The 12,790-nt window shown below is 48.1% G+C and overlaps 1 protein-coding gene across 2 annotated transcripts in view; it reads right to left on the bottom strand.

The window, feature by feature from the left end:
• Nucleotides 1-12,790, bottom strand: part of LOC123769465 (RNA-binding protein Musashi homolog Rbp6) — a 1,480,583-nt gene that overhangs the window by 232,774 nt on the left and 1,235,019 nt on the right. For both annotated transcript variants that reach the window (XM_069308801.1, XM_069308802.1), the window contains exon 7: nucleotides 12,291-12,339. In XM_069308801.1, coding sequence (XP_069164902.1) covers nucleotides 12,291-12,339 — 49 coding nt within the window. The remainder of the gene's footprint in view (nucleotides 1-12,290; nucleotides 12,340-12,790) is intronic.

Below are 12,790 nucleotides of genomic sequence, written 5' to 3'. Positions count from 1 at the left end.
GGCCGTGTTGCAGAGTTCCCGGGCCGTGTTGCAGAGTTCCCGGGTCGTGTTGCAGAGTTCCCGGGCCGTGTTGCAGAGTCCTGGGTCGTGTTGTAGAGTTCCGGGCCGTGTTGCAGAGTCCTGGGCCGTGTTGCAGAGTCCCGGGCCGTGTTGCAGAGTCCTGGGCCGTGTTGCTGAGTCCCGGGCCGTGTTGCAGAGTCCCGGGCCGTGTTGCAGAGTTCCGGGCCGTATTACAGTTTTGTTTAACAGGTGGACACAAGGGGTAGATGCTATCTGACTCCTGTCAGCAGGCTTGGAGCTTGACCTTCAACATTTGCCTCACACTGCTAGTTTTCCCTGGAACACGACCTGCCAATCGGTTTACTACCAGGTGCCCAATTACTGCTGAGGGAACAGGGGCAAAGAGTTAAGGGTTGCTGCCTAGTCGGCTCTCCATGGCTGGGGCTCGAACCCAGTTGATAACGTCCCTGAGGAGGCAGTTGTGTTACCACTGCAGAAAGGTCTGATCGAGGGGCCTGCTGGAGCCCAGGTCCAGGGTTGATTACGGAACCTGTGCATCTTTCTTCCATCATGGCGGATCAATTATACATTTATTAAACGGCTTATGGCCTCCGAATCACTACGAAGTTGTTTATGACAATAATAACCTTGGGTTGTGAAGTTTGGAAGCTCGTAAACTCTTCAATACAGACAGTTATGATCGAGGAAGGATGTACAGGTTTCGCAAACAGACGGAGGTCCTGGACAGCCCTCGACTAGTGACCAAATGATGAACAGTTGTGACTGAAGAGGGACGGCTAAAATCGAAACATTATGCGATTTATTATGCTTATGTGAAATAATTAGCGCCATAATAAATAGCGATAATTAATAACAATGATGTAGTTATTATGACTCGTACACAATGGTAGCCGCGGCACCACAACCACAACACTACTCACAGGTTGTGAGGGAGGGAGTGAGAGAGAGAGAGAGAGAGAGAGAGAGAGAGAGAGAGAGAGAGAGAGAGAGAGAGAGAGAGAGAGAGAGAGAGAGAGAGAGAGAGAGAGAGAGAGATACAGAGAGAGAGAGAGAGATACAGAGAGAGAGACAGAGACAGAGAAAAGGAGAGAGAGAGAGAGAGAGAGAGAGAGAGAGAGAGAGAGAGAGAGAGAGAGAGAGAGAGAGAGAGAGAGAGAGAGAGAGAGATACAGAGAGAGAGAGAGATACAGAGACAGAGAAAAGGAGAGAGAGAGAGAGAGAGAGAGAGAGAGAGAGAGAGAGAGAGAGAGAGAGAGAGAGAGAGAATACGAGTGGAGGCATTTGGAAGCACACCCATAACCCCGCCCCCCCCCCCCCCAAGTCCGAGATAACCCAAGGCAGAACAAGACATAACAATCAAACGGTGGTAATTACCCCGTAAACCACCACGATTTCATAAAGGGCAACGCCGGGGCAAGGAAATAGCAAAAGTTAAACGATACATACCGTGGGCAGTAAAGAATATATTGCACAAGATGTAATGGCAAAGCCTTTCGCTTTGAATTGCCCGTAAAGGTCTCTCTCCCCCCCCCCCCGCCCCCCCCCCCTTCAAATAAACCATTTGGAGGGGAGAGGTGGGGTGGGGGGGGGGGAGATACCTCTTGCCCCTCTCTCTTGCTCTCAGTACTTGATCTACTCTTTCCTTAAGCTTCCATTCATTTATCTTTTCCTCTTATACGTTCATTTAAATCGGTTATATTTAATATATATATACATTTCCTGTCTTTTGAGAGAATATACACTTGGTCAAGTAATCTGTCTGACCTGAAATAATCAGCCTTGATCAAGTCTTGTACCACTCAAGCCTTATTAAGGGCTCAGTCTATTAAGGACTCATCCTAAACACAAAAAAAAATGTGTATAAATCATCCCTAATCAACATTCATCCTGACGCCACTTCGCTTCCAAAATACGTACATCAAATTTTTAAACTAACAATCCTCATCAACCTCTCAATTTGTATCCCTGTTCCTCTATGTGGGATTATCGCTCAACCACCTCATAATCCAGCCGTTCCTGTTCCCCTCATAATCCCTTTGGCCCTCACATAGTCCCTCCATTCCTGTTCCTCATAATCACTGGTAATGAGTCTCCTCAGGTCGATCGTTAATATATATAAAATACTATTTCCCTTTCTCTAAACCCTCGTCTTGGACTACCTGTGTCCTTCCCTTCCCCCTTCCCAATGCCCTTCCCTTTCCCTTCCCTTCCCTTCCCTTCCCTTCCCCCTTCCTGCAGTCTACAACCTCAAGCCCATCCTACATCCCAAATGGGACCTACGCCAACCTGTGGTACTCTCCCGCTCCCAATTTTCCCTTCCTCCATCCTCCGTTCCACATTTCCCTCCCATTTACCCCAGTGGCCTCCTATCCCTCCACTACAGTCCCCGTCTCCCCCTACCCTTGAGTCTTCCTCCCACGCTAACCTCTCCCATGATAAATGTTGGTGTGTTGAGACTGAGGGGTGTGGGAGAGGGAGGGAGGGTGGTGGAAGATATAATAGAGGGGAAAAGAGGGAAAAGAATGGAAGGGAAATTCAGGAATATGGTAATAGGGGTAACGGGTTAAAAGGGGGGTTGAGGAGGGGGAAATGGGTAAGGGGGACATATTTGTCTCGCGAGAAAAAACTGAAAACTGAGCTCTTTCATCCCTAAAAAAAATCACATCAGATACGATGCAATATTGCAAGCAAGCCTGAGACAATGGCTGTGTTGCAACGCCATCCACCCCCCTAACCCACCATCCCCCTGTCCCTGTCCCTCTCCCTGTCCCTCTCGCAACAGCGACATTTTCCCCGGCTGTTTTACGGATCTCTGCAACTTGGGAATGCCTGGTAGGTCCTAAATTTCTTGTAGAAAGCCACCGAATTCAAGAATTTATTTCAGTGAACGGGTTTCCCTGTTGCTTGATGGCTTCTGGTTCCCTGTTGTTTGATGGCTTCTGGTCCCCTGTTGTTTGATGGCTTCTGGTCCCCTGTTGTTTGGTGCTTCTGGTCCCCTGTTGTTTGGTGCTTCTGGTCCCCTGTTGTTTGGTGCTTCTGGTCCCCTGTTGTTTGGTGCTTCTGGTCCCCTGTTGTTTGGTGCTTCTGGTCCCCTGTTGTTTGATGGCTTCTGGTCCCCTGTTGTTTGGTGCTTCTGGTCCCCTGTTGTTTGATGGCTTCTGGTCCCCTGTTGTTTGGTGCTTCTGGTCCCCTGTTGTTTGGTGCTTCTGGTCCCCTGTTGTTTGGTGCTTCTGGTCCCCTGTTGTTTGGTGCTTCTGGTCCCCTGTTGTTTGATGGCTTCTGGTTCCCTGTTGTTTGGTGCTTCTGGTCCCCTGTTGTTTGATGGCTTCTGGTCCCCTGTTGTTTGGTGCTTCTGGTCCCCTGTTGTTTGGTGCTTCTGGTCCCCTGTTGTTTGATGGCTTCTGGTCCCCTGTTGTTTGGTGCTTCTGGTACCCTGTTGTTTGATGGCTTCTGGTCCCCTGTTGTTTGGTGCTTCTGGTCCCCTGTTGTTTGATGGCTTCTGGTACCCTGTTGTTTGGTGCTTCTGGTCCCCTGTTGTTTGGTGCTTCTGGTCCCCTGTTGTTTGATGGCTTCTGGTCCCCTGTTGTTTGGTGCTTCTGGTCCCCTGTTGTTTGGTGCTTCTGGTCCCCTGTTGTTTGATGGCTTCTGGTCCCCTGTTGTTTGGTGCTTCTGGTCCCCTGTTGTTTGGTGCTTCTGGTCCCCTGTTGTTTGATGGCTTCTGGTTCCCTGTTGTTTGGTGCTTCTGGTCCCCTGTTGTTTGATGGCTTCTGGTCCCCTGTTGTTTGGTGCTTCTGGTCCCCTGTTGTTTGGTGCTTCTGGTCCCCTGTTGTTTGATGGCTTCTGGTTCCCTGTTGTTTGGTGCTTCTGGTCCCCTGTTGTTTGATGGCTTCTGGTCCCCTGTTGTTTGGTGCTTCTGGTCCCCTGTTGTTTGATGGCTTCTGGTCCCCTGTTGTTTGGTGCTTCTGGTCCCCTGTTGTTTGATGGCTTCTGGTTCCCTGTTGTTTGGTGCTTCTGGTCCCCTGTTGTTTGATGGCTTCTGGTCCCCTGTTGTTTGGTGCTTCTGGTCCCCTGTTGTTTGGTGCTTCTGGTCCCCTGTTGTTTGATGGCTTCTGGTTCCCTGTTGTTTGGTGCTTCTGGTCCCCTGTTGTTTGATGGCTTCTGGTCCCCTGTTGTTTGGTGCTTCTGGTCCCCTGTTGTTTGGTGCTTCTGGTCCCCTGTTGTTTGATGGCTTCTGGTTCCCTGTTGTTTGGTGCTTCTGGTCCCCTGTTGTTTGATGGCTTCTGGTCCCCTGTTGTTTGATGGCTTCTGGTCCCCTGTTGTTTGGTGCTTCTGGTCCCCTGTTGTTTGATGGCTTCTGGTCCCCTGTTGTTTGATGGCTTCTGGTCCCCTGTTGTTTGGTGCTTCTGGTCCCCTGTTGTTTGGTGCTTCTGGTCCCCTGTTGTTTGATGCTTCTGGTCCCCTGTTGTTTGATGCATCTGGTCCCCTGTTGTTTGGTGCTTCTGGTCCCCTGTTGTTTGATGGCTTCTGGTCCCCTGTTGTTTGATGGCTTCTGGTCCCCTGTTGTTTGATGGCTTCTGGTCCCCTGTTGTTTGGTGCTTCTGGTCCCCTGTTGTTTGATGGCTTCTGGTCCCCTGTTGTTTGATGGCTTCTGGTTCCCTGTTGTTTGATGGCTTCTGGTCCCCTGTTGTTTGATGGCTTCTGGTCCCCTGTTGTTTGGTGCTTCTGGTCCCCTGTTGTTTGATGGCTTCTGGTCCCCTGTTGTTTGGTGCTTCTGGTCCCCTGTTGTTTGATGGTTTCTGGTCCCCTGTTGTTTGATGGCTTCTGGTCCCCTGTTGTTTGATGGCTTCTGGTCCCCTGTTGTTTGGTGCTTCTGGTCCCCTGTTGTTTGGTGCTTCTGGTCCCCTGTTGTTTGGTGGCTTCTGGTCCCCTGTTGTTTGGTGGCTTCTGGTCCCCTGTTGCTTGATGGTTCTAAGGCTGAAGACTTTTGAAAGACTACAATATTAAGACTTTGAAAGGCTACAAGGTTAAGGCTGAAAGCCTAGATCATATTAGTGTGTCTCATGGAGACGAGGTTCTTGCAAGCCTTAAAAAAAAATGTAACACTAAGCTTTAAGTTCCAGAAAGCTGTATGGTCTAAGCTTTAAACTTGGATGGTCATATTGCTAAAGTTTTACAATTAGTCATTTCTACTGCTGAAAGTTTAACATTAAAAATGTCAAGCTGTTTAAGCTTTACATTAAATCGCCATACTGCTTAAGCTTTACATTAAATCGCCATGCTGCTTGAGCTTTACATTAAATCGCCATACTGCTTAAGCTTTACATTAAATCGCCATGCTGCTTAAGCTTTACATTAAATCGCCATACTGCTTAAGCTTTACATTAAATCGCCATACTGCTTAAGCTTTACATTAAATCGCCATGCTGCTTATGCTTTACATTAAATCGCCATGCTGCTTAAGCTTTACATTAAATCGCCATGCTGCTTAAGCTTTACATTAAATCGCCATACTGCTTAAGCTTTACATTAAATCGCCATACTGCTTAAGCTTTACATTAAATCGCCATACTGCTTAAGCTTTACATTAAATCGCCATACTGCTTAAGCTAATCCAATGCAGTTTGTTTGGGTTTAATGATGAAACAGCCAAATCTGGGATTTATAACGACAAAACTGTATTGTTGAGACTTTATTTCAAAAGTTCTACATTTTTTAGGCTTTATTTTGGAGAGTCAATACTGCATATAGGCTTTAACCCAGCATGGCAATCCTACTACTGCTGATGCTCAGGAATTAAAGGTGAAAAAGAGGATCTCCTCCGGGATTGAAGTTGAAGTAACTATATTGCGCAGAATTTGATTTAAGATGAGATTCTTAAGTGACGAGAGGTAGAGTGAAATAACTACATTTAAAGCGAACACACACACACGCGCACGCACGCACGCACGCACGCACACACACACACACACACACACACACACACACACACACACACACACACACACACACACGAGAACGATATTGAGACTATGAGAAGGCTATGACTACGAGAAGGGGACTATATCGACTATAAGAACGATATTGCAATCAAAGCGAAAAAACAACCTAAGTTACTACACAGTCATATAAGAAGAAAAATGTCGGTGAACGACCAAGTGACAAGACTAAGGAAGACAGAGGGGGCATATACTAAAAGTGACTAGGAAATCTGCGAGGCACTGAATGCCAGTTTCCATGGAGTGTTCACTACCGAGCCTGAGCAGCTCCCATTGTTGGAAGGGGTTACCCTAGATGAAAGACTATCAGATATAGAGGTGACAGCAGAGGAGGTAATGAAACAGTTGACAACTCTAGATGCAACTAAAGCAGTTGGACCAGACAAAGTATCACCGTGGATACTAAAAGAAGCAGCGCAGGCCCTCAGCGTGCCTCTGGCAATGATCTTTAATGAGTCACTTATGTCGGGAGAATTGCCCAGTTGCTGGAAGAAGGCAAATGTCGTGCCGATCTTCAAAAAAGGTGATAGGGAGGAGGCACTTAACTATATACCTGTATCACTGACAAGCATCCCCTGTAAAATACTGGAAAGAATAATTAGGCTACGACTGGTTGCACACCTGGAGAACATTAGGTTTGTGAACAAACATCAACATGGGTTCTGGACAGGGAAATCGTGCCTAACAAACCTTCTGGAATTCTATGATAAAATAACGAGGATAAGACAGGACAGAGATGGTTGGGCAGACTGCATATTTCTGGACTGCCAAAAAGCCTTTGATACAGTACCGCACATGAGACTGCTGTTCAAGCTCGAGAGGCAGGCGGGGGTGGGGGGAAAGATCCTAGCATGGATAAGGAACTATCTAACAGGAAGGAGCCAAAGAGTTACGGTAAGGGGCGAGAAGTCGGACTGGCGAACAGTAACAAGTGGAGCACCACAAGGATCGGTGCTGGGACCAATTCTATTTCTTGTATATGTTAACATGTTTACAGGCGTAGAGTCCTACATGTCGATGTTTGCGGATGACGCAAAGTTGATGAGAAGAGTTGTGACAGATGAGGATTGCAGGATCCTCCAAGAGGACCTGAACAGGTTGCAGAGATGGTCAGAGAAATGGCTCCTGGAATTCAACACGAGCAAATGTAAAGTTATGGAAATGGGACTAGGAGATAGGAGACCAAAGGGACAGTACACAATGAAGGGGAACAGCCTACCTGTGACGACGCGTGAAAGAGACCTGGGTGTGGAGGTAACACCTAATCTATCTCCTGAGGCACATATTAATAGGATAACGACAGCAGCGTACTCTACACTGGCAAAAGTTAGAACATCATTCAGAAACCTAAGTAAGGAGGCATTTAGGGCGCTTTACACTGCCTACGTGAGGCCAGTCTTAGAGTATGCCGCCTCATCATGGAATCCCCATCTGAAGAAGCATATAATGAAACTGGAAAAGGTTCAGAGGTTTGCAACGAGACTCGTCCCAGAGCTACGCGGGATGGGGTATGAGGAGCGCCTGAGGGAACTGTGCCTTACGACATTAGAAAGAAGAAGGGAGAGGGGGGACATGATAGGAACGTATAAAATACTCAGAGGGATTGACAGAGTGGACATAGACGAAATGTTCACACAGAATAGTAACAGTACGAGGGGACATGGATGGAAGCTTGAAACTCAGATGAGTCACAGAGATGTTAGGAAGTTTTCTTTTAGCGTGAGAGTAGTGGGGAAATGGAATGCACTTGGGGAACAGGTTGTGGAAGCAAATACTATTCATAATTTTAAAACCAGGTATGATAGGGAAATGGGACAGGAGTCATTGCTGTAAAGAACCGATGCTCGAAAGGCGGGATCCAAGAGTCAATGCTCGATCCTGCAGACACAACTAGGTGAGTAACTAGGTGAGTACACACACACACACACACACACACACACACACACACACACACACACACACACACACACACACACACACACACACACACACACACACACACACACACAGGATGATAGTAGGAGGCTACAGGACGACCTAGACAGACTGAACGTATGGTCCAACAAATGGCTGCTAAAGTTCAACCCGAGTAAATGCAAAGTAATGAAACTAGGCGGTGGAAACAAGAGGCCAGACACAGGATACGGAATAGGAGATGAAGTACTTAATAAAACGAACTGAGAGAAAGATCTAGGAGTTGATATCACACCAAACCTGTCTCCTGAAGCCCACATAAAGAGAATAACGTCTGCGGCATATGCGAGGCTGGCTAACATCAGAACAGCGTTCAGGAACCTGTGTAAGGAATCATTCAGAATCTTGTACACCACATATGTAAGACCAATCCTGGAGTATGCGGCCCCAGCATGGAGCCCGTACCTTGTCAAGCACAAGACGAAGCTGGAAAAAGTTCAAAGGTATGCAACTAGACTAGACCCAGAACTAAGAGGCATGAGGAAAGGCTGCGGGAAATGCACCTTACGACACTGGAAGACAGGAGAGTAAAGGGAGACATGATCACTACCTACAAAATCCTCAGGGGAATCGACAGGGGTAGACAAGGATAACTATTCAACACTGGTGGTACGCGAACAAGGGGACACCGGTGGAAACTGAGTACCCACACAAGCCACAGGGACATTAGAAAGAATTTTTCAATGTCAGAGTAGTTAACAGGTAGAATGCCTTAGGCAGTGATGTGGTGGAGGCTGACTCCATACACAGTTTGAAATGTAGATATGATAGAGCCCAGTAGGCTCAGGAATCTGTTCACCAGTTGATTGACAGTTGAGAGGCGGGACCAAAGAGCCAAACCTCAACCCTTGCAAGCACAAATAGGTGAGTACACACAGAACACACCGGTGTGTGTGGTGGCTGACTGGACAGCACGATGGACGCGTGATCCTGTGGTCCCGGGTTCGATTCCCGGCGCCGGCGAGAAACAATAGGCAGAGTTTCTTTCACCCTGATGCTTCTGTTTCCTAGCAGTAAATAGCTACCTGGGAGTTAGTCAGCTGTCACGGGCTGCTTCCTGGTGTGTGTGTGTGTGTGTGTGGTGTGGAGAAAAGAAAGTAGTAGTAGAAACAGTTGATTGCCAGTTGAGAGGCGGGCCGAAAGAACAGAGCTCAACCCCCGCATGCACAACGAAGTGAATACAACGAGGTGAATACAACTAGGTGAATACAACTAGGTAAATACAACGAGGTAAATACAACTAGGTAAATACAACGAGGTGAATACAACGAGGTAAATACAACTAGGTGAATACGAGGTAAATACAACTAGGTGAATACAACTAGGTGAATACAACTAGGTGAATACAACGAGGTAAATACAACTAGGTGAATACAACTAGGTGAATACAACTAGAATACAACTAGGTGAATACAACTAGGTGAATACAACTAGGTGAATACAACTAGGTGAATACAACTAGGTGTATACACACACACAATATCAATCTCCAGCTCCCCCAGGTCTGACACACAGTAGCTGAGACAGCTCCCCAGGTCAGACACACAGTAGCTGAGACAGCTCCCCCAGGTCTGACACACAGTAGCTGAGACAGCTCCCCCAGGTCTGACACACAGTAGCTGAGACAGCTCCCCCAGGTCTGACACACAGTAGCTGAGACAGCTCCCCCAGGTCTGACACACAGTAGCTGAGACAGCTCCCCCAGGTCTGACACACAGTAGCTGAGACAGCTCCCCCAGGTCTGACACACAGTAGCTGAGACAGCTCCCCCAGGTCTGACACACAGTAGCTGAGACAGCTCCCCCAGGTCTGACACACAGTAGCTGAGACAGCTCCCCCAGGTCTGACACACAGTAGCTGAGACAGCTCCCCAGGTCTGACACAAAGTAGCTGAGACAGCTCCCCAGGTCTGACACACAGTAGCTGAGACAGCTCCCCCAGGTCTGACACACAGTAGCTGAGACAGCTCCCCCAGGTCTGACACACAGTTGCTGAGACAGCTCCCCCAGGTCTGACACAAAGTAGCTGAGACAGCTCCCCAGGTCTGACACACAGTAGCTGAGACAGCTCCCCCAGGTCAGACACACAGTAGCTGAGACAGCTCCCCCAGGTCTGACACACAGTAGCTGAGACAGCTCCCCAGGTCTGACACACAGTAGCTGAGACAGCTCCCCCAGGTCTGACACACAGTAGCTGAGACAGCTCCCCAGGTCTGACACACAGTAGCTGAGACAGCTCCCCCAGGTCTGACACAAAGTAGCTGAGACAGCTCCCCCAGGTCAGACACACAGTAGCTGAGACAGCTCCCCCAGGTCTGACACACAGTAGCTGAGACAGCTCCCCAGGTCTGATACACAGTAGCTGAGACAGCTCCCCAGGTCTGACACAAAGTAGCTGAGACAGCTCCCCAGGTCTGACACACAGTAGCTGAGACAGCTCCCCAGGTCTGACACACAGTAGCTGAGACAGCTCCCCCAGGTCTGACACACAGTAGCTGAGACAGCTCCCCAGGTCTGACACACAGTAGCTGAGACAGCTCCCCCAGGTCTGACACACAGTAGCTGAGACAGCTCCCCCAGGTCAGACACACAGTAGCTGAGACAGCTCCCCCAGGTCAGACACACAGTAGCTGAGACAGCTCCCCCAGGTCTGACACACAGTAGCTGAGACAGCTCCCCCAGGTCTGACACACAGTAGCTAAGACAGCTCCCCCACCCACTACCCACACTGGCAAACGTAAAGATAATGGTAGTGAGAACGTGGACACATTTCTTGTCCAATAGAGGCATCCGTGTGTGAGGAACGCGGTAAACACGCGCCTGGTGAGAGAGAGTGAGAATTACGACCTGCAGATGGGAAATAATTGTTGATTTTTGTCCTGTCCTAGACGCTCCCTCCCTTCTCCATTTCATTCATTTTTCCCCCTGAATCATTCCTTCGTCTTTCTCATTCGTCTCTCTCTCTCTCTCTCTCTCTCTCTCTCTCTCTCTCTCTCTCTCTCTCTCTCTCTCTCTCGTCTCCTGTTTTTTGGTGGGTATAAATAGGAGCTGCCTCGTATAGGACAATTGGCCTCCTTCAGATCCATTTTTCTTATGTTTTCCCCTCCCTCTCCATCCCTTCTCCCTCCCTCCCTCCCTCTCCATCCCGTCTCCCTCCTTCCCGCCCTCTCCTTGCTCCCCTTCCTCCTTTTATGTTGCTCCCAAGCAAGCTTATGAGACTCACAGATTACCAACAGAAAAAAAATTACGATGCTTGTAACCTTTCCCACCCTTCCCTCTCCTTCCCTTCCATCCACCTCCCTTCCCGTCTCCATTCCTCATATCCCCCATCTTTCCCTTCCATCCCTCCCCTTTTCAATCCTCTTGCCTAATCCCCTTCACACCCCTTGCCTAAACTTCCCTTCCGCAATTTCCTCTCTTCTACCCCCCCCCCCCCCATTTTGTTTACTTTCCCTTCCTTAAGAAAAAGGTAAGAATTGAAGGTCCAAACATTGATGAAAAAGAGAGGAAAGGGTAGAGAGAAGAGAAAGAGAAAGAGGGAAGTGGAGAGAAACAGGGAGGGGGAGGGAAGAGAATAAGGGGTCCCAAATACTACTAACCAATCACAGTGTCCAAATCCTGGCAAATTATTAAGATTCGTTACTTGGAACCAAAAGCTCCAAGTAGCACGGGCTATGGTGAGCCCGTTGTGGACTTAACCTTTCCTTCATATTAACGTCTCCTGGAGTAAGCATCAGTCTCCACAGGTTAGGTTAGGTTAGGTTAGGTTAGGTTAGGTTAGGTTAGGTTAGGTTAGATGTCTAGGGTTTGAACGCTTAATTCTGGTTAGACAAAACCACTCAAAATTTACCGCTCGTAAAATCATGAGAACAAGCTAGTCGGTGCTCATTCATGTGCTACATACTCCGCGGGGGGTGTCCCTCTGGTGGCAAACTTCTCGACTATCCAGGCTGGCGCTGCGTATTCGAAGATTAGTCTTATGTACGTTATACATATAATCTCGTTTAATATTTTTTTTTTGGTAGGTAGTCCAAATGTTTGACAAACTTGAGTGCTCCTATGACGATCTGCTGTTTACATCTTGGGAATTATCTGAGCTGAGAGAGAGAGAGAGAGAGAGAGAGAGAGAGAGAGAGAGAGAGAGAGAGAGAGAGAGAGAGAGAGAGAGAGAGAGAGAGAGAGAGAGAGAGAGAGAGGGAGAGGGAGAGAGAGCGCACGCGCACGTAACGGGAAATAATCCTTCCAATGGACAACTTGAGTTACCAAGAGAAGAGTGACTGTGTCACCTGCGGGCACTTACCTCTATGTCTGTTAGTCTGTTTGTCGAACATAAGCATCGCATCCTCTATCTGCAAGAGAAACAAGAATGTGTTAGTAAAGATGTTGATGAACACTCCCTCGCTGTGTTCTACACCCGTGTGTTCACCACCCAACACTGTTCTCACAAGACGTTAACAATGAACAAAGAACATTCACAGCCTGGAAGCAAAATTTATAACATTAATTCAGCCCTGTGACGTCATCATCTTCCTGGGTTCGATCCCGGGCGCCGGCGAGAAACAATGGGCAGAGTTTCTTTCACCCTATGCCCCTGTTACCTAGCAGTAAAATAGGTACTTGAGTGTTAGTCAGCTGTCACGGGCTGCTTCCTGGGGGGTGGAGGCCTGGTCGAGGATCGGGCCGCGGGGACACTAAAAAGTCCCGAAATCATCTCAAGATAACCTCAAGATAACCAAGAAGCCTATCTCGCCTAAAATTACAACATTGATAACAACTATTTTGTAAAACAAAAAATGGAGT

The sequence above is a fragment of the Procambarus clarkii genome, chromosome 63, assembly GCF_040958095.1.
Source record: "Procambarus clarkii isolate CNS0578487 chromosome 63, FALCON_Pclarkii_2.0, whole genome shotgun sequence".
NCBI lineage: Eukaryota > Metazoa > Arthropoda > Malacostraca > Decapoda > Cambaridae > Procambarus > Procambarus clarkii.
Note: the sequence above shows the minus strand (reverse complement) of the source record. Positions and strands in the feature narration are given on the sequence as shown.